Source organism: Genypterus blacodes, unplaced genomic scaffold (assembly GCF_046128005.1).
Source record: "Genypterus blacodes isolate CSIRO-AG114 ecotype Tasmania unplaced genomic scaffold, CSIRO-AGI_Gbla_v1 ptg000029l_1, whole genome shotgun sequence".
In the NCBI taxonomy this organism is placed as follows: domain Eukaryota; kingdom Metazoa; phylum Chordata; class Actinopteri; order Ophidiiformes; family Ophidiidae; genus Genypterus; species Genypterus blacodes.
The window spans coordinates 1,343,509-1,366,124 of NW_027466842.1; the positions used below are offsets into that span (position 1 = coordinate 1,343,509).

The 22,616-nt window shown below is 42.2% G+C and overlaps 1 protein-coding gene across 9 annotated transcripts; it reads right to left on the minus strand.

Annotated features, from left to right (window-relative positions):
* Window positions 1-2,905: 2,905 nt before the first annotated feature.
* LOC142993945 (F-box-like/WD repeat-containing protein TBL1XR1) lies at window positions 2,906-22,255 on the minus strand. 9 transcript variants are annotated; one of them, XM_076144535.1, is made up of 16 exons: window positions 22,022-22,255; window positions 19,750-19,814; window positions 15,965-16,068; window positions 15,711-15,856; window positions 15,258-15,477; window positions 11,780-11,930; window positions 10,740-10,881; window positions 10,216-10,279; window positions 9,974-10,071; window positions 9,155-9,215; window positions 8,540-8,661; window positions 8,265-8,339; window positions 8,037-8,164; window positions 7,552-7,717; window positions 7,254-7,355; window positions 2,906-6,213 (listed from the first exon to the last, which is right to left on the minus strand). In XM_076144535.1, the coding sequence occupies exons 3-16, from the start codon at window positions 16,020-16,022 to the stop codon at window positions 6,187-6,189; spliced, it is 1,560 nt and encodes a 519-aa protein (XP_076000650.1). In that variant the 5' UTR covers window positions 16,023-16,068; window positions 19,750-19,814; window positions 22,022-22,255; the 3' UTR covers window positions 2,906-6,186. The 9 variants fall into 9 exon arrangements, with proteins under 9 accessions (XP_076000650.1, XP_076000646.1, XP_076000647.1 ...); XM_076144531.1 differs by having other exon boundaries at window positions 15,965-16,072; XM_076144532.1 differs by lacking the exon at window positions 22,022-22,255 and adding an exon at window positions 21,614-21,787.
* Between the last annotated feature and the right edge of the window lie 361 nt (window positions 22,256-22,616).

Here is a 22,616-nt window from a genome sequence, read left to right on the forward strand (position 1 = left end):
TCTGTCTCACACACACACACACACACACAAACACACACACACACACACACACACACACACACACACACACACACACACACACACACACACACACACACACACACACAGATACACGACCATTGACACCTTGCACAAGGAGGGCAAGACACAAAAGGTCATTGCTAAAGAGGCTGGCTGTTCACAGAGCTCTGTGTCCAAGCACATTAATAGAGAGGCGAAGGGAAGGAAAAGATGTGGTAGGAAAAAGTGTACAAGCAATAGGGATAACTGCACCCTGGAGAGGATTGTGAAACAAAACCCATTCACAAATGTGGGGAAGATTCACAAAGAGTGGACTGCAGCTGGAGTCAGTGCTTCAAGAACCACCACGCACAGACGTATGCAAGACATGGGTTTCAGCTGTCATATTCCTTGTGTCAAGCCACTCTTGAACAAGAGACAGCGTCAGAAGCGTCTCGCCTGGGCTAAAGACAAAAAGGACTGGACTGCTGCGGAGTGGTCCAAGGTTATGTTCTCTGATGAGAGTAAATTTTGCATTTCCTTTGGAAATCAAGGTCCCAGAGTCTGGAGGAAGAGAGGAGAGGCACAGAATCCACGTTGCATGAGGTCCAGTGTAAAGTTTCCACAGTCAGTGATGGTTTGGGGTGCCATGTCTTCTGCTGGTGTTGGTCCACTGTGTTTTCTGAGGACCAAAGTCAACGCAGCCGTCTACCAGGAAGTTTTAGAGCACTTCATGCTTCCTGCTGCTGACCAACTTTATGGAGATGCAGATTTCATTTTCCAACAGGACTTGGCACCTGCACACAGTGCCAAAGCGACAAGTACCTGGTTTAAGGACCATGGTATCCCTGTTCTTAATTGGCTAGCAAACCCGCCTGACCTTAACCCCATAGAAAATCTATGGGGTATTGTGAAGAGGAAGATGCGCTACGCCAGACCCAACAATGCAGAAGAGCTGAAGGCCACTATCAGAGCAACCTGGGCTCTCATTACACCTGAGCAGTGCCACAGACTGATCAACTCCATGCCACGCCGCATTGCTGCAGTAATTCAGGCAAAAGGAGCCCCAACTAAGTATTGAGTGCTATACATGCTCTTACTTTTCATGTTCATACTTTTCAGTTGGCCAACATTTCTAAAAATCCCTTTTTTCTAATGGTCTTCAGTAATATTCTAATTTTCTGAGATACTGAATTTGGGTTTTCATTAGTTGTCAGTTATAATCATCAAAATTAAAAGAAATAAACACTTGAAATATATCAGTCTTTGTAGAATGAATGTATACATTATACAAGTTACTGAAATGAATCAACTTTTTCATGATATTCTAATTATATGACCAGCACCTGTATATTTTTTCATTGGTTTATTTCTCTCGGAGCATGCACAACAGGTCATTGCACCGGATTTGAGCTACAAAGCAAATTCACAAGACACAAAACAAGGCAGAGGTTCTAAATACAGTCTCTATTAGAATGTCACTCTATCTCATCCAGGCCAACACTAACTGAAGTGTTTGTATAGAAATATCATTGGGCTTTTGCTTCAATTCGCCGAGATCATCACGATAACGTCCGATTCATCAGATTCTTAAAGCAGCTTGAGCATCCTCACCTGAGAGAATGTGACACCGAACTGATGTCTAAAAATACACTGGATGACCTGATTAGAGGAAATGATCATCAGAATGCCACTGAAGCAGACGAGTACAGGCAGTGTGTTCCTGCTGCGCATGAAGCAGAACCTGTAGCGTATTTGTCAAGAGCAGTCCAATGCGAATAGGTGTGTGAAGGTCTGAGGTATATGCTTACACTCTTGACATATTTGAACAGAGAGAAGACTTGCTTTGACTTCATATCAGTTTCTTTCTCCCCTCAACAGATAATCGATCTGTATTGGTACAAAGGCTGGCAGATAAGAGCTATAATAGAGGAAACGACTTGATGGATTAGTGGTTTGTGTGTCCTGACCTTGGGACCTTGTTGGCTGTGTCCGCTTATCTTAACAAATACATCAAGGCTATCAAAATATTTCTAATTCTGCCTGTCTATTAGGTTGGAGCATATCTCAAACAACACCAACATTGAAAATAAAGTCATTTTGTTGCATTTTCCATTGCAGAATTGCACATTTATTGGATGGAGCAGGCCTGGTGGAGGTATGCATGCTCCGAGTGGTTTCTGAACAACCGGTGTGGGCGACCTCCTTATCGGTTTATCATTGGCAAAGTTGCGGTGTGTTGTGACATTTTATGGTTCAAGAATAGACTTTGTACTTTCAAAGTGCTGAAATGAGACAGATATAGATTTATAGAGAGATAGCAGATGTTATACTAAGTGTTAACCTCTATGAAAGTTTTAAAATGATATTCATATTTGATCTCTGGCATAAATGTAAACATGGAGGACAGCTGCAACAGTGACAGGGGTCAGTGGAGAGATGAGATGTTTATAGAGAAGCTTCCATACAACCTAAGATGGAGGAAACATGTTGAATAGTTGTTCTTGAAGTTCCTTAAGAATTAGCTCAACAGGGTTTTATCTTTGGGTTTACATCCAACAATTGTTATCCAAATTTGTACTTCAAATCCCAAATTCTGTATGGAAAAGGAAATTAGACTACATTTTTCAAGGTTGAGTAATTATTGTTCAATTAATGGAAATGTGGTAAAACTCTAATGGAAGCATTTACGGGTTCCTATCAGGCTGTGATAAAGATTCCAACATTCTGCAATAAATGTAAATGTCTTTCAAGTTAAGACACGGTACATCCTGTAGCTTTAAGGCTTGGTATGTGAACGTAGCAGTCTTCCTGTGAGTGGTAATTATTTATGAAGCAGTCAGTTCAGAATGCGATACTGGTGTGGTCGTGCAAAAAATTTAAAGCAGACGAGCAAACACATTAATATTATCAAAATAGATTTTATTCTAGACCTTGAGATCTGAGTGATATTACAACAGTCAGATCAGGGCTGCAGTCTGCAGCCGTGTGAGTGAGAGAGAGAGTACAACGTGAGGGCAAAGACAACACAACAAAAGTCTGCAAATTGGTATTTACATGTTCTGTGTTATAATACACCAACAATTAATTCCAGGTTTTCTCTTCTCTGTTCATTTTGAATACATAGCTACAAATAAATCAGAATTACAAAAGTTTTGAGAAGTACAAAACCTTCAAGGGCTTTCCAACATAGCAAAGATAGAATTAACGTTAGTACTTTCGGTAGGAACAAAAAATAGCAAACACACTTGAATGCAGTGTAAAAAGCTTATCGTCTAAAAACAACAAACCATTATAAAATACCATTCCACTGTCATAGACATCATTTGAAATAGTGTCTTTGTGGTACAGTCCAATCACGGTTGGCTGTATTAAAGCAAACTTTAAAATAGTCTTCGTATAAAAAATTTTTTTTTAAGCAGGTAACATTCTGAACAAAACATCGGAAATGTCTGACAAGCCGATAGATGTTAGCAATGGCTACGGGATGAGACCTGGAATGCCATGAAGTCGGCTTGCTTGGTTGCACCCAGAGGAGACTTTTGTAGATTCTGATTAGCATTTTTAAGAGCATTTTAGAACATTAGACGTGTCTGATGACAAATAAACACACCTCCCTGTTTCTCCATTTTTTTAGTCTAAAGTGCAGAAATAAATGTGTGGAAACCCTTCAAAGGGCTCCTCCTTTTGTTTTAGCTATGACTGTTTAATGGTATTTTATAAACCATTCCTCATGGTCGAGACCCCGCGTGATGATGCGCGAGAACATCACGCGTTTCAAGCGTCTTCAAAAATTACGCGGAACTTTAAAATCCACCCTTTCCGAGCACGAGTGGCATACAAAAGAATCCCCTGTGATAGCACAGATATATATTTATATATATATATTATATGCAGTTACCATGTTACATCAAGTCATATGCTGCAAGTCTGCTTTCTTTTCGCCCTGCCTAACAACAAACACAGACTTGCTTCGAAACGTGGACACTACAAACAAAAGCGCCGTCTATCCGTGCATAGGCCTCAACACAGCCCGTCTCCGTAGTGTTAACGCTGGGCAACAACTGCTTGAAAACAGCAAACCAAAGCAGGGACTGTAGTGTGTACTTAGGTCAACACCAGACACTAGAGCCGCACACCAATAGCGACATTACCAAGTGGGAGGCCGAGCATTTGGCAGAACCATATGCTGCTCAACACGACAAGCGTTGTCAATCTGCTTTATAAACAATGTCACAGGGGGAACTCTTTATGTTTAAGGGGGCGCCTACTTTAGGACCTAATCCATGCTTAAGAAGGTGCTTTCCAAACCCTGTGTCTGTAAGAAGGGCGCTCGGGGGGGGAAGGGCATGATGTTGAATGACCAAATAGGGAAATGAAAAGAACATTAGAACGACTCTGATTATCATTCAGCAACAAGCCAGGAACTGCAGAAACAAGCACGTCTGATTATTATGGTGCTTTTACGGTTTCCTTGATCATGCTTTCCACTGCGGCCTCAACGGGCAATAATCGAGCTGACACACAACATTATGGCCCCGCTTGGGAAATGGGGGGGGAGACCAAATTGCGACTATTGTTGACTGTCCTCAACAGGGCTCGCTAGGTTAGGGTTAGGCTCTGAGAAGTCCTGCAAGCAATGACAGAAGAGCACCGTTTAAAAAGAGCCATAACGTTAGGGGACACACAGTCAAGAAATTTAAACAGCTCGTCTCTCAATGTCTTCACTTGGGGAGATTTTGTGGCGTCATTACAGAACAAAAACCTTGACCAAATGGTGAGCTTCATGCTGAATGCTGTCCTTTACACACACACGGTGAAGACATTTTGTGTCAACAATTCCCATATGTGAGTGAGACCAAGGTGAGCCACTATTTACCATGTCATTCCTGTTGTTTGGAAACTAGAGCCGTGCCTGCAGCACAGGTTGTGATCATGGTTGCTAAGGGTACGGCAGGTAACCGAGCCATATGGAAAAGCACCAATCGATGTTTATGTCGAGAATGTTTGAAGTTACAGGTCTGATCCTAGGGCTCAACCCTTTCAGTCTCTCTCTCTCTCTCTCTTCCCACAGATCCCAGGGGCTGCACTCCCGTGCCACATCACCTCACTAACAACACCGACACCACAGATCCAGGATGAGCTCAGCTTCTGTGGACACTGAGCTTTACAGGTGAGAGGAACATGAAACTGAATGTACATCAGTGTCTTTCTGCCTTTCCCTGAGCCCAGCACACTGTTCGCATGTGAGATTCATATCGTGTTTTTAAACAGCTGCAGACATTATTTTCAGCCTAGACATTTTGAATTCTTTGATAACTATATTAACCTGATGAACTTTGAACACCTGAAAAACATTTCTGAGGTTGAGCAGGATAAAAGTCACAAACAAAAGACAGTTTCCCCCGTTCGTTAACTGCTTTATACTTTGTTAAAATGGCAAACATGGAACAGATTGGATAAAAATACAGTTGACAAATTATAAACCATTTCAACCTCTAAGATATATATCTGCATTTGTTTGAAACTTATGACTGCTGAGAAGTAAAATGGATCTCTCCCAACTTACTGACAGCTCTGGACATCCATCGGAAAAGAAAAATCAACGTTCAACCCCCCCCCCGCCCGCCCGCCCGCCCCCCCCCTCTTCTCTCCCAGCCCACATGTAATATAAAACCTACAGAGAAAATTCTAAGTCAAAACAACAATGTCCACAGGACACCAAATGCTGACATGTGCAATATGCACACACCAACAGAGAACGAAAATCTTTATAATTCTGGTACAAACGATAAAAAGAGGAAAGCGAGAAAAATCCTGACATTTTGGTATGCATGTAATGGGTCCGTGTCAATTCTCAGATTTTTGTATTGTTTGAGCAAAGAGAAATCCTTTTTTTTTCCTTCAGGTCTGTGAAAGCAACATACAGACCTGGTTGTCTGCTGCGTGTGCATCCGATCCGTATGCGGCGATGGTGTGGTCTTTGAATGTGTACGCTTGTTTGTGTACGTGTGTGTGTGTGTGTACATATGGGGGGGTGGGGAGGGGGAGGAGCGCTCCATTTGGCTGTAACGGTGGGCCATGGCATCTAATGAGACTACAGCAGTGTGGTGGACAGGCAGGGACAGTCAGTCATTTTGGCTATGTACACATTCGTAGTCGGTCCATGGCTCCCCCAGACGAATGTCATTTCCTCAGGTCTAATACACAAACCTGCAAAACAAAAAAGGGGGCAGCTCTGGGTTAGTTAAACATTAATGATATCCATAGTTAAGTCTGCTAATGTTTCATGTCTTTAATGGCTTCTATCGGTTCATTTTTGTCTCACGTGACAGCTGACAGATCAGTAGTGACAACAGAGGGATGCAACAAGGTCTCCAACCAGAATCAGACCAGGGACATTTTCTATCCGGGTCCATTTCCGGACACCAGCAGCTGCTTAAAGTCCCCAATATTAAGCAGTGCCTGATTTTTTGCCTGCTGCTATTTTGTCCCTTTCAGTGGAACTTGGCACACTCCCAGGTTGCAGCTGCAGTGTGAGGAGAGGCGTCTGTCCACAGGCCTGACTGGCTGATTGCTGCAGTCCCCCTCTGATCGCTCTGTCATGTGGGTTTGTCCAACCGTTCCCACAGTTACACGACTGTTCAATGCCAGGACAAGAACGTTCATACACATTTCTAGCTTGATCAAGTTTTAAAAAAGCTCAGTCATTATGTTGCGAATTGTGTATCAAGATAGCTACAAAACATTTAATTAGAGGGAGATTAAATCCAAACAAAATGAAGGTTTATGGATGTTTTGCAAATTAACTGCAACATAGTGTTTACCATTGGCAGTTTGTCAGCTCTGATGACAACAACTTAATGATGGTTTGTTATAATTACGGACTAGCAGCTCAAATGCATTCAGTTCTTTGGCACTTTCTTACATTTCCCGAAATTTAGGGCTGGAGTTTTCATATTGACATCCAAATACTGCTGCCACTTCTAACCTCTCATATTGCATGTCAGATAAATGAGACAAGCGCTGCTCAGAGAGACTGATTAAACGCTGAATTTCCCCCCTGAGCAGATCCGTGTGTGATCCGTGAGTGTCCTCCCTGATCCTGAGCAGAGGCCTCTGAAGGAGTTAGTTGAACAGGGTCCAACCGTTCATACTCTTACTGAGGGCTGACTGATGGACGTCCACGGTCACTGGGCTACTTTTGAGAGTTGTACACAGAAACCTGACTGAGTGGCTGCAGAAGAACTCACCGATCCATCTGATGCGCTGGCTCCTACTTTGTCCCCTGTGGCGTTCCAGCACACTTCAAAGATCCCTCCTGTCCCCCGGTAGCTGTGGACTAAAGCTCCCGTCTAAAGACAAACACAGACATACACTTCAGGCAATGTCTTAAACTTACATTACAATTTTACAACATGTACACATCATAAAACAGTGACAATGACAGCTCCACACCTAAGCTGAACCAATTAAACCTCATTGTGCTCGCTGTCTTCTTTTTAAAAACTGAAGTGATAAGTGAGTGGTGTGTGACGTGTAATCACAGACCTGAGTGTTCCAGATGTGGACACACTTGTCAAAGGAGCCGCTGGCGAGGTGCCGGCCATCAGGGCTAAATGCAACACTATAGACGGGCTCCTGGTGGCGCGTCAGTGTGTGGATACACACGCCACGCTCCACGTCCCACAGGCGCACAGTCGAGTCAAATGATGCGCTGAAGTGGAGGTAGAGAGAGATAAGAGGAAAAAAGGTGTTACATTGCATCAAAGTCAGATCTGCACTGTGATGTCAGCCTGTTAGTCACATGACTCTATGACCTGGGTATGCTGCAACTCTGAGACAATCACCTCATCATTAATGAGAAACATGATTTATCTTTTACTTAATCACAAACACGGTTCAGTTATGCAATTTTGTTTTTCGAGGAATCTGAAAATACACTATTGTATGGGAAACAATAAAACTAAAACATTGTAAGCGGGATGAATCTTCATGCGAGTGCGGCTCGTTTCAGCGCTGCGTTGCGATCTCACCTGGCCAGCATGAGGTTGGCACTGGGGTTGTTTGTGCTGGGGCCTGTGGGGCTCCACTTGATGGTATAGATTTCCTTACTGTGGGCCTGAAGGTCATGGACACAAGAGTCCTGCTTCATACTCCAGATCTGTGCCACAGGAACAGAGGTATAGATATTTAAACACTGCACACCAACATGTTTAATCAGGTGTACGCATTGATCGTGTCTGGAAATTCTGAAGACTGACCTTTAGTGTCATGTCATCAGAACAGGAGGCCAGCAAGCTCCCAGTAGGATCCCACTTGATGGCGTTCACCTCATTCTACAGCAAGAAAGAATCCACAAAATTACAATCAAATGTAATGCCAATATGCCAAGGAAGGAAACAGTACAGCTAATGTGGCTGGATGGAAACAGAAAGCTTCCTATCCAGAGGCAACATTACTACAGCATTAGATGTGTGTATCGTGTTCATGTTCATGTACTGAGCAGGCAACAGTCACAAGAAGAGGCCTGCCTTACCGTGTGTCCCTGGAAAGTCTTGACTGGTCTGTCCTGACCCAGCTTACACACATGGATGCACATGTCTGTGCTGCAGGAGGCAAACGTGTTGTTACTCTGCCAGTCCACATCCAGAGCAGGCGCTGTGGGGAGGCACACACAGACGGAGCTTAACACTGCTGCAGCGCTCAGGTGAGCAGAACAAACATGAGGACGGACGACAACACGAACAGGCTGAACATTCTAGGCATTTCTTTGTACTGCAGTGGAAACAATACTTCACTTTGACAATAACTATCGTCTTCTATTTGATGAATCAGAAGAGGCTAAACTTTGATTTTCTTCCCCATTTTTCATCCCATTTCTCCCCCTGCTGTGACTAACAGCTGTCTTCATCAGTTCGGCATCATGAATGTCAGATTTGGCTCTGTGTGCTATTTCAAGTGTCTTCTGTTCCTGTTTCTATGGTTACAGTTGCTTTATCATTCACATATTTATTATGCTTAGTTCTTCTTTCATTAAAGGTCACAGGCTTGGCACATTAATCAAATCACTGCGGGATTGTCTTTTTACACAGACGTAAACAATGACCATAAATAGTCAAGTGGAAGGATCCAGCTGACTGCCGTCACTCACCTGAGTGGAAAGGAAATTGTTGCTTTGCCTCTCCAGTGTGGGCGTCCCAGATGATTGTGGTCTGAATGAAGTAAAAGATTAATTAATTAGTTATGTCTAATTAATCAATAACTCCTGGCATGGAAATTAATTACCACATATACTTTTGCACTTTTGATTAGCGAGATAAATACGAGCTAACATGGCCACAAAGTGAGCACAACCCATTGAGATAAGGACACAGGGAAGCAAATACTACACAAAGCTTTTTATACCTCTACATTATCTGTAGTGTCCATCAAGTGCAATCCTTTGACATTTGTGTTTATGGTGCTGGTTTCACAGTGCATGTCATTAGAGTTTAGTACACTAGATGGCAATGTTGAATAATGACTCAATTGCTGTTATTATCTTAAGAGGAAGTCATCTTAGCGCCTCATTGACCTGTCAACCAGTCATGTTTGTGCAGTGACTATGGATCTTAACATGCAGTAAAAATTTTACAACATCAGCACAGACATGTCTGCTCCCTCTCACCCAATACAGTGTGTAAGCCAAGATCACACATCATCATCCTACATCATCCACAAATCCTTTTAGAAAATCACTCACTGACATCAAAACACCTGTGAGCCAAATCAAATTTCAAACCCAACTCCTTAAGAGCATCGTTAATAATCATTAACAACAACAACCAATCGATTACAAAACCTATGATCACAATAAGAACTACTACAGCTTAAGCACTTATGGATTCCATGCACACTGAATTGGTTTGATTGCAGTTCTTGCTGTAAATATGTACTTTATAAATGTATGGACTTAATTTGTTCACATTACCTTGTCTACACCAGCACTAAGGATGAAGTTTCCTTTCTTATTCCACTTGAGAGCAAATATAGGACCTTTATGTTGACCCAAGGTACTGGCAAGGTTACCTGAAAATATAAAAACACAAGGCGTCGTAAATTGGAAAAGATGATCGATCATTGGTTTTGTACTATTTGTATATATTGAGAACGATATATAGTATTATCCATGCATCCTTAAAAAGGCTATGACGTAGAAGCTGAGAGTCTTACCATCTTTTGTCCATATTCTGGCAAAGCCATCATAAGAGCCTGTTGCTAGCAGTGTACCCTCGCTCTGCAAGAGAAACAAGTCTCAGCAGACTGCAGCCAGTTCAGAACTCTCCCAGCTGCTTTTGCATATCATGATTCATGTAGCAATATTAACCAATATTTCAATTAATATAATTACTCATCACTAATCCTATTCTGAGAAATGTCACAATATTTGTGCTGCGCTAACATTGTGCATTAACGTTTACTACGCAGAGAAAAACAGCTTGCAGCAGCTGAGCAGCAGGAAAAAGCTTTTCCCTCATGGGAGTGACTTGCCCGCATATATCTGTTTACGCAGGAATGCCACCACACACACACACACACACACACACACACACACACACACACACACACACACACACACACACACACACACACACACACACACACACACACACGCACACACACCTCTTACTGCGACATACAAACACTCTCATACTGTACTATATGACACATGCGCACGCACACGCGCACACACTCACGTTCCAGTCTAGTGAGGTGACGTCTTTGTTGCTGGGTACGTCCTGGCCACCTTCCCGTATGCAGTGCCTCAGCACCAGCTGGGTGGAACCGCCTGTGCTGTTCTCACTCAGGTTCCAGATCCTAGCTGTTGAGTCCCCAGACCTGCCCAAGTCAAAATACACACACACACACACACACACACACACACACACACACACACACAAGAGGAGACACACAAACGTCATGCACATAGCTTTGACATTTTAATCGGATAAAACAAATTAAAATTCAAATCTTTTTATCATTATTCATTTCCAGCACTTGAAATTCTTTAACACTTATAAAGCTTGTTTTAATAAATGAATAAATATTTTCATCTAGCATTGTAAAAACATAAAACACTCTTTTAAATCAAAATAAAAGGTTTCCAAAGGACTTGAAACTAATTATAAATAATAATAACTCAAACGGCATACTAAGTGGCACTTCTGTAGTGAGCACTTTGACATGAATATGAAAATAATTTACTGAGGCAGAATAATCATAGATTTTGCATTGGCATGCGAGAAGTGAGAGGCATTGCACTACATTTTAAATTATTTTTGAATACAAAGGATGCACATAAGACCTCCAAACCACCAGCTCTGGTCCTTTCTTCTCTGAGAGGCTGCTATGTAAACAGACGCCTCCTGCATGAAGCTACGATGTTGGGGTTTATTAGTGAGTAACTGCATGTATGCACCCACAGAACTTTGCTGCTAAGCTACCAGGGGGACGTGTGTTACCTTTTTTTGCAGCTCAGTGTCACAGAATTTTATTGATTTTGTCAAATAGTTGTTGCAGGTCTAGTGGTGATGCATTAACACCGGGGGGGGGGGAAAACCAACCAATTGATTAAAGTTCAATAGAGGAAGGTTTTCGGAAAAAACTGAAAATTGTGAAATCAAGCGTAGCCTGTACTCCCAATACAAATCTGAAATGTCCTATTACTTTGAGAAAATTGTCCAGCTGACCAATAAGAGACAATGATTTTCCCTTCAATTTGCTAAATGCAGCTTACCCAGAGGCGAGGAGGTCGTTCACTGGGTTCCAGGCACAGATAAAAACCTCGGATTCATGGCCCCTCAGGACCATGGCCTTGCTCTGGGGGATTTCCACGTCTCGGTCAACCTCCATCATCTCCGAGTGGTTATCTACAGAAGGACAAAAGACTATGATAATATTTTCATTACTACACTGGAATCTGTGGCTGACCAGTTCAATCTTTGTAACACTCATGCACCAGTATATTTGTCTTTACGCAAGTTTCAATTCCTGTTTTTATTCTTCCATATTCTCTTTAAACTTGAATTTTAAACTTGATAGTACCAGAGGGTGAATCCACCAATTTTGCTGCAGTAATTTCCTGCATTGACGTGACAAATGTGTTTCTCCACTTCCTCACCCATGATTTTGCAGTAAACTACAAAATTAAGCAGGAAAAATTGCCGTATTTTGTTTAATTTGCAGAAAACCTGGTGATCGCAAAACCCTGGAGGGACTGATCGGAGAAATTTTTGGGATTTAGTGGTTTCAGGTCATATGGATGCTGGCAAGGCAGGAGCACAATGATGGGCCACCTGCTTCATCTGCTGGCCATTGTCCACAAGTACAGCATGCAGGAGTACGAGGAGGAGGCAATGAAAGCAGATGAGGCCTTGTTCTAAACGAAAATAGTAAGGAAAGGGACAGAGGACTGACAATGGATGGGGAATGTCAAAGCTTGAGGTGGCAGCAGTGACTAATGGACAAATCCTCCCCAATATAGTCACAGGCTGATGTGGCCGTGGTTGTAGTTGATGACAGCCAGATGACTTTTAGCCTATTTAAGGCAGGCGGTTACACCAAAGAACCTGCCCTGCTGGTCCGTTCACTTGACATTACTCAGCTGCTTGTAGCTGTCAACAAGCTGGACCAGATAAACAAGGAAAACAGCTATTTAAACTAGATGTACTATTTCTAGGAAATAAGATTCCGAAGATGGTGGATTACTCAAGAACGCAGGATACAGACTTGTGTTTTTTACAACCCGACAAGAGATCTTTAAGGGGGGGACATTCACCACCATTGCAATATCCATTTTAACATACTCTGGGCCCAGCTTGCTGCCTCCAGAGACCCTCACTCAGGCTTGTAGATGAGCCTTTCAAGCCTGTGCCCCAGATATGTACAAAGATCGGGGTTCAGGTTTCTATGTTACAGGGAAGATAAAGGCTGGATACATTAAGGCCTGAAGAAGAATGCTGCCTATGCCTCCCAACAAAGATACTTGTTGAAAGGCTGACCCCGTTTGACGAAGCTAGCAGGTCACTGGCTTGGACATCCTCAAGGTCAATGTGGGCTGGAATTCGTCATGTTAAAGGGTTCATACCCAAATCCTCCTTTTTAATATTTAGGTCCCAGTTTCACCAAGCTTTGTGGTAGTGCTAAATTCTCAAGACGATCCGTGGCAAGTGTTCTTCACAACAGCAGTGGTGAGGTACTCTGGGAGTATTTGTGTACAGGTATGAATTCCGTTATGGAGATCCAGACACAAAAGCCAGTGTCATTAAAGCTATACAAGAACAACAATAGGATCTCTTCACGCTGCTACATAGGCTCCACGATGGCTGTGGGCATGCAACTATTAACTACCATTGAGAAAGTCGTCGCTTAAGCTCACACATCTGTTGACACTGCCCCGATACCCTCACTTCATATTTCCCCAACACGTATATCCATTTCTAGCTGATGCAAAATTGATTGACTTCATTTGACACATTTTCAAAATATTATGCACAGATGAATGCAATAAGGCAACAATCTTAAACACACAGTAAAATAGTCGAGTAGAAAGACATTTAAGTCACAATGACTTAATAGCACTTCTCATTTTCCAATTTAATATAAACATAATATAACAGAAAAGGAAAGAATGTGTCATACAACAACAACAACAATGAATGAAGAGAATAGACTGCCTGATTTGTTAACCCAAAGGCCCTTTGACTGCTCTTTTAAAACTGTTGTGGGTATTTCTTCAATAGATTTCCATCCCACTGCTGTGGAGTGCAGGGAGGTGTTTTCCCTTATGCAGTTCTGAATCTACAGGGAACAAAGTCTGTTGCTCTGGCTCTAGTGTTGTATCCGTGTGTAGCCAATATTGATAGATTGAAATACTTCTCCTAAGTAGATAGAAGATACATTCAGCACAACTCCAAGTCCTGAGATGTTTGCAATTTTGTTTTAATGTACTTGGGAATACTGGTGTACCATGTAGGTGCACACATAATCATAGTCATCAAGAAATGTGATATTGTTATTGACCTTAGTAATTACTTTTTGGACAATACTATTCCTAGTGTGAGACTGGTCAAGCTCACAGCGTAGATAGACAACATTATTTTGTGTCTCCAACCATGACTTTGAAACCAGGTGATCTAGCCAGCTTTACCTTAGTTCCATGGAGAATTGGCCCCATCTTGCCTAACTGCAGTGAGGGCCTATTTTCTGACAGCCATTCACTTATACCAGGCAATTCTATACTCAAGACAATGAACAAGAAAACAGTAAAACCTCCAGTCTGTCAGCTGGCCTCCATTCCGCTCTTCACTCTGTCCACTGCTTGTCTCTGCTCGACCCCATTAGCCACCTATCTCTGCTCCAGCAGCAGTCTTATGTAGTATGTGTTCCTAATGTTCACATGGGGGTTTGTCTGCTGGTCTCCAGCTCCATTTACAGCCATTCTGCTGACAGCCTCCACAACAGCTCATCCACCAGCCTACACTCCAGCAGTAACCTGTCCAACAGCCTCAACTCTGCTCTAGCAGCAGCCCTTCTCTGAGCCAACTGGACCATTAATACAATACAGATGGACACCCAATCAACCTAAGCCTCTAGGAAAGTGACATGGGCAATGTGATGGGGAAGCTAATTGAGCAAAGTCCACAGAGCTGCTAGAGTTTGTCCACCTGCAGACAGACTGCAGTCTGCCAACAGTGGACAACAGTGGAGAGGCAAACTGTAAAAACTACAAACTCAACCTCTATCAAATGTCTCTGTGTGTAATGTTCAGTGTTTACTTCCGTGATGTCAAAGAAGTGTTTTAGGTGAAACTTACCAGTGAAATGTATCAATTTACTGTTAAGTGCTGCTGTTATACAAGACTACACTGCAGTGAGAGGTGTTTCCAATATTCTACCCCCCCATGTATGTGATTGGGTCGAGGTTGTACATTTAAATTACACTGGTTATGCAACTCAGGACTACATGACCCTGAAAATATCAAAGTGTCAGCTTCTCTTCTTCCTTTATTCATTTCATTAAACTGTGAGGTGCACACAACCGGATAAAGATTAAGAGCCATTTGCAAATATCTTCAATAGGATTTCATAACAATACAACAATGTCAACGCGACTTTAACCCAGTGATACAGTTTTGGGCAGTATCCAGATTTTCCACTATGTTCCATGCACCCCAAAAAGCACCAAGTAAAGAAAAGGCCAAACAGCTTGCTTACTGGCTAAGGTGTGGGCTCCATTCTCCTCCCCGTTGGCAGCACCCTCTCCATTCTTGGTGCTTCCCTGGGGCCCTGTACCACTGCCACTGCCTGCTGCTGCCTGCTGCTGCTGGGCCAGCTTGTCCCTGTAGGCCTGCTGCCTGGTCTGGACTACGTCTGGCATTACGGCATCGATAAGGGACAAGGACTCGATAGGCCGCCCGTCAAATAAGGTTCCATCCTGTACAGAAAGCAGGGGGAAATTGAGGTCACTTGTTATACAGATACATATGTTCATTTTTATATACACACAATATGTACTTATTGTACCACTTTAGACCACAGGTGTGAGTGAAATAATCACACATATATCAACAGACACATGGGGTGCAAACAAAAAGCTGACATCACAGCCATCTTTGCTAGTATACAGTATCTTGAGATAATCCTTAGGAGGGAAGACGGGTGACTGACCTCATTTATGCTAACTTCAGCCTCCACATACTGCAGGCCCTTCTGAATGATGGAGATGAGGGCAGCAGGGGGCACCAAGGCTCCATTGATGTTAGATTGGCTGATGTGGCTCTCTATGCCAAAGGTGAATGCTGAGTGAGAGAAGCCTGAGGGGAAAATGTATATATATATATATTATATTTAAATCCTAGAGGGAAAAAGTATCAATACACTACAGCGGTGTTAACCCATGAGAAAGTCTTCCGGAAACCTACCTGACTCTTGCAGGTATCTGTAAACAAGGAAATTGACCTCATCGCTGCTTATGCTCATTTTTACTCCTGGTGATTAAACCATTGGGTCAGCACAGGATAGAAGCCTGTCTGAGGGACACAAAGAGACAACACACAGAGGAGAGAGTTTGTTATCAAGAGTGTCCGGGATCACCTGCAATCTGGAAATGGTTTTCAAAATAATAACAGTATTACACACCCCAGGCATTGGGGAGAGCATGGACAGATTTGACAATGAGCAAACGTGGCACTTAACTCTCACTCATCAACAGCCTGCAGCGCCATACATAGTAAATAGCAAGATGACAGGCAGGGGCACTCAGTCAGGTGCCACATGCAGAATATGATAAAAGCTCTATCAACTACCTATATAGTTTAATAGGCCAAATGGGCAGATTTGGGTGAAAAGGTAGACGCGGAGGGAATGCATTGCTTGCCTGAACTACCTCTTGGAATTTCTATACCGATGTAGGCAAACACAAATGATGATCTGTCATTTGGTACAAAAATACTTTGTTCTTCTCTACATTTTGTGGTTGCAGCAGCCTCCTGGCCCTAAGCAGGCCACCAGTTCCCATTCATTAACCTACAAGTGGAAATAATTACTAGCAATCTTCAGGAGGCAGGCTGGCTCTTTTGGAACAGATCTTGAAACCTCAGCAATAACAGCTCTTAAGAGTACTTCCACCTCAACATCGTATTTGTTCATACAGTACGCACCACACTGTGTAAACGTCAAATAGAAATTTGAAGTGTATGGCACAGAAATTCTGCTGTTTCCCTGATTCCAGTCCACTCTTCTGACTCATACTAAGGGCCGAGATCCGCAATTATAGGGTCTTATGCAAATTCAACAAAATGGCGCCATTTTCTGTGGTGCTGCAAAAATTTCCCTATTTACCGCAGATTTACTGCATAATTTGCAAAGATTATCAAAATCGTGTGCAAAGAAGCAGGGACATGCATACATTAGAGAACAGATACCCCACCTACACAAAACTGTCTCCATTAAAAATAACATGGAAGTGGTGATGTGTATGTGTTGATTGCAACGTCAAACAGAATTGAGGAAATAAAGGTTAACATTTAGTTTCTCTCTGTTACTTTATTTTCATATTACCAACCAGCAAGATTACCCCTTAATGGCGATAGATAGTATATCAAATATCTGGCAATTGGGAATAATTCAAGTCCCACCTTTTCCTTGAAAAACAGGACGCAAATTGCAATAGGTGGTGGATGGGTTTAACTCAGTAAACCACATCTGCTGAGTCAGGCAGCTCTAACAATGGTCAACAGATTCTGCCCAATAAAAGTGAGTGGAAAAGACTGATTCTGCAGGAGCTGTCGTTATCTGTCACTCCGGGATGAAGCTCAATCTTGTGAGCCTGCACCTTTAAACTTTCAAGTTTTAAACTCACTTAACCTGCAAGAAGAGATTTTGGACCACCACCAACTGCCAATAGGCACATTTAAATACATACAGTACATACACAATGTCTACAAAAACTGAACTTTGTCAGTTTCAGAAAAGTAGGTTTTCAGTGTTCATTGGGATTGTACATGTGTATCTTATCAAGTGGCTAATGAGTGTAGAAGTCACCAGATTACAGCATTATATAATCAACCAAACAGAAAACAAACCTCAGGCAACAATACTGTTCCAGATTGATGGGTCTGATTGTGAAATCTCAATCTCAATGTTGAGCTAAATGAGATTGTCTCAATAGGTTCCATATTTGATTTTACATTTCTGAAGGACAGTGTTGTCTTTTCCATGTCCTCCTGAAAATCATTTTGTTCTCTATTTTCTAAATATAACTCCTAGTGAGGGGGCCCTCTGTGAAATGTGGTGGGAAAACATGTCAGCTCCAAGAATGCCACACAGGACTGTCGATCCTTGTGTTCGTCAATCATCATGGACAGGAGCAACAAGTACTCAAGAATAGCAAGTGTTTCCCTTTCCACTGACATCAGCTGCATCAGCTCACGGTTGCCACACTAAAGCAGCCAGGACATTAAGCATGTTTAGATGTACATTACCAATGCCATTGTAACCACGTTAAGTTCAGGTTCAAGAAATGCCACTGTCACGTAAACACCTTAACAGGATTACCTTAGCCAGTGTAAGGTCAAAGCCAGACTACTTATGAAGCAGGACTTATACTTGTAGAATGAGGTGTTCTGGTAGGATTTAACCTGCTGAGTGCATGACACACAACAGATGTGTCCATGTACCTGAAGTATTTTTGCACATCATATAGATAAGGAGGTTCTGCACCGAACATTTGTTTGCCAATGTGAATGAGATGGCTGAAGAGACTGAATGGGGTATATGAAACTATGCACTATAAATTGCTTTGATAAAAAAAATAGCAATAACGCAATAAACGCTGGTTACCAGATATCTGGGCCATTTGGTGACTTGCAATCACAACTTCATAAAATTAGAGCTGCTGTCAAAGCCCTAATCACGCCCCATGAGCAGAGTGATCATCACATGCGTGCGTGTGTGTGGTTTGTTTGTTTATACTGTGCACCAGTTACACAAGAAGCCTCTGTGACTGCAAAGGGACAAAGCTGCTTAAATAATATGGAGCTTGTTTGAAACACCAGATTTATGTCAGACCAAGAGGCAGATAGATGTGGATTACTTACATGCATGTTGTGTTGTACTTATTGGTATTTTTGGAATGAGTTTAAGTCTACAACACTGTAATTATCGACATCTAGTTGTTTACCTTTTTGTGGCACCTCCAAAACAACAAATCTTCTTATGCGACGCAAGATTAGCTTTCTTTGTTTACATGTTACAAAAATTGGAATAACACTAGCAGAACCCTCTTTTCTTTCTTTTTTTGCACACTGAAATCTGATTCGTGTCTACCTACAGGTTTAGAAAGATTGAGTTGCTAAAACAGAAGTTCTCCGCAGTCTGTGTCTTACGTAATTTGAAGTTTCTAGTTGAAAAAACGCATAATTCGTCTAACTGATGAAAAAGACCTCAGTGGTCACGTAGGACATGACGTAATTTGTGTTTTAATCAGTGTTCTTTGTGAGTGAAAGGCATTTTCTTGAATGTAATCAGAGAAAAGGAAATTACAGCTATATTAGACAGAAAGGAACAGCATAAGTGCATAGGATTTATCAGCGGCCTGCAAGAGGAGACGCATGACTAATCTGAAGACATAATGATTATTTATTGCCAGAGAGCTAAAAGACGATTCCATTTTTACTTCCTATCTTAATCTCTCTAATGTGAGACGATGAGAAAAGCAAGCTTTATTTGGTTACACTATTGAATTAAAAAAAAAGCCATTTCAGGCATGGGAAAGCACAACAAATGATTCTGAGATCAACTGGTCAAATACATATTTTCACATTTGTGTCACGGCTCATCTTTGAATCCAGAAAAAAGGTTAATTAGTCTTTCAAGTCAACGGAAAATGATCTCATCTTTTGTGACTGATCATAATCACAAATAATCACGTTTTTGGACATTAGGTTAAATCTACCTCTACCTAATCTACCTTCCTTCCTCAGGAGCTGAAGAATGCTTGTGGTTATGCTGTGTAAATGTCTGCATTCTACTATTAACTTAGTCTGGTTTGTTGCAATAATTTGGGTGTCCTTGGAGAAAGTGTCCTGCACACTTGTCTTTGCATGACTGGTTACAAGTCTTAATGAAACCAATCCTGCAAACAGTGCAAGTGTGCAGGAATAGGAATATGACAAATCAAAGAACAGACAAGATTGAGATACACTACCCATGTGATCGAGATGTCCTCAAACTCTCGCCATAGTCCCGCTGTCCGGGGCAAGAACTAGGTCCCTGAAAACAGAAAAGGCAACTGCATAATTACTCTCAGACTGAACATCACAACTAGACCTCAAACGCCACCTTACTACTATAACTACACTGGTTCCACTGGAGCTACACAATGGGTCCATAGACTTGTGTTCATCCATACTGTTCTGTCATGGACATAAAATGCATAAGGAATGTCTCATAGGCTAGCAGGTATTTATGTTTTGTAATGGGCTTCTCACTTTAGTCGTTGTTGATGTAACAAAGGTTGACAATAAAACTGCAACGTAAAATTTCCTTTTCTTTGTTATGAATGGTTGACAGCGCTATGGGGCATATTTCAAGTCAATCCTTAAAGACAGTAGATTTAGATCTTAATTTCACGCCTGTGCACATCTATTGTAGAATTCTCTCACAGTGCTATAGCCCTAGCTTTGCAAGGAATGCTTTAGTAAATGATTATATCCTCTAATTAAATATCAGTTAAGTAAGGCGAGATATCATCAAGGTACCACCAAAAATGCACCAAATACATGGTGTCTTATTATTAGTGCTATGACAAACTGCCTTTAATTACAGCGGATATTTCAACAAAAATGTGTAAGCAAATGGGTGTTGAAGGCAGCCAGAGTAAAGTGTTGTGAACAAAGGGGTGTGTCATCAAACAATCAAGAGAAACTAGGTCAGCAATGTGAAAAGCCAAAACAGCCAGCAGACATTTGTGCTCAGGGGCAATTTGCAACATACGACGTTCCCTTTTCATGGAAGCAATCCGTTGTGTAACTGTGTGAGGAAAATATGAACAAAATGCCAATCTAATTCAAACTGAACCGTTTTGATCCGTCTTCTGATACCCAACAAGCTCACTACAATGCCGAGGTCAAAGGACTGTGGCGGTTGTACTTCCAAATGCAAAATTCAGGTTCCGAGTCGCCAACGCGCATCTAATGAGGCTCAGGTTTGGATTCCACGGCAGTTAAATGCGCGCAGTTTTGTCGCCGTTGTAATCTTCCGGTACTAAGACATCTAGCATGGCGTGCTACTTGCGGAAATACAATGCCCATCCCCCCACATAAGGCAAGCGAGTGAATGGGTTCAGCAAACTACAGTGTGTAGCCTGTTAGCCGCCAGTGTTAACGCTACAAAATTCTCTTAGGAGATATAAATATTAGACGCGTAAATAAAGCTACACTCACAGTAAAATAAAAACGAACCAGAGCAGAATTTAACGTAGCGTTGGCTACGCTGAAACAAATGGAGGGATCTCGGAAGATTTGCAACATTACACTGACATTGTCCACATGTCATGACTCACTACGCTATGTGGAATTATACGGGAAATTCAAAATGGAAACCGGTCTTCATGGTCCCTACTGTTACTTCTGCAAATAGCGAGTTATACACGCAAATAACAGACGTCTCGACTGCGGCAATTTGCCTAATATTATTCATTGTCGTAGGCTACGTAGCGTTTAGCCTACCAGCCAAATGGCAAGTTAGCGATAAAGTGCTTTGAGCGGCCGTACCCATCACCACCACACATGCCAGCCAGGCAAAGGCGGTCTAAATCTGGTTAATGTGATGTGGGTCATGAGCCGCCAGCTAACTAATGTGGTTACGCTGGTTATAGAGCGTTATAGAGCATTTCAAAAACATCGAATATGCTGGTTAGTTCTTTGCTCTAAATAACACCAACCTATCTAAACACCATTTCTACTGAGTATCGTTACCTCGCTACCGTTCTGAACGTGCTAACAAGCTAGTGAGATAGCTAACACTAGCATGCTACGCTAACGACAGTGTTGCCATAATCTCGTACCTACTTGGATAAAACCGTTCAATAGACGATTTCTTCAGCAGCTCGTGTGTGTAAAATCAAACCATGTTATATCTTCATATGATATTTTTCGTTAAATTAATTAAATTACAATTTTAAAGCTAAAGAGCCAGGCGTTAAGAAGCCAGCAACGGCTTCAGACATTCGACACAGTGGAGTGACCCGGCAGGCGAAAATGAGCTGCCTGTAACTACTGTTATTTCAAAGCGGCCAATATGAAGAATAACTCGTGACGACGTTAACATATTCCTTCACATATAACGAAGGGATATAACAGACTATGAGTAGCACATTATACGAGAATATTAGCTCAACCAGAAATCCGCCGAAAGGGGTGTTCCAAAAAGCAGCGAGCGCGACCAGATTGACATACACCTCTATATTGTTAACTAACCTATTTCCCAAATGCAGCAGACAACACCTCGTGGTGAGATGGATCTGTAAGCCGTCCTCCAGAAGAGCTCAACGGCCCCTTGTGGTTGTTTTTGCCTGGTTCGTAAGCAAAACGGGCCTCAAAGATATTCCCTTGGTGAAGCCGACCAGTGAGAAGGAAAAGGAAAAACAGCAGAGGCCTGAGGAAGTTTGTCCCGCAGCCAAGCACCAGTCATAACAACAGCGGTCCTGCCCATCCCCCACCATAGCTCATTTTCGCTTGGTTGGTCACCACTAGCCGTGGATTAATGACACCCCACCCCCTATCCCTTGCTCAGTCATTCAGACTTGGAAAGTCAATAACAAGCTGACATCATCATTGAAATCTGTTTTACACTGATATTTCTTTATCTGGATCTGTACATATAATCACACTCGTTTCCCCAATGTCATACTATGCTCTGCTAACATAGCTACGGCGTGAGATTCAATGGAGAACACGCAGGTGCTGACCTTCAGAGATCAGTATTAGTGAGTTATGTTCAATGTACACAGAATGTAACAAGAGAATCTGCTGACTTTATTGCATATACCCTATTCTACCTGAGATGATGACA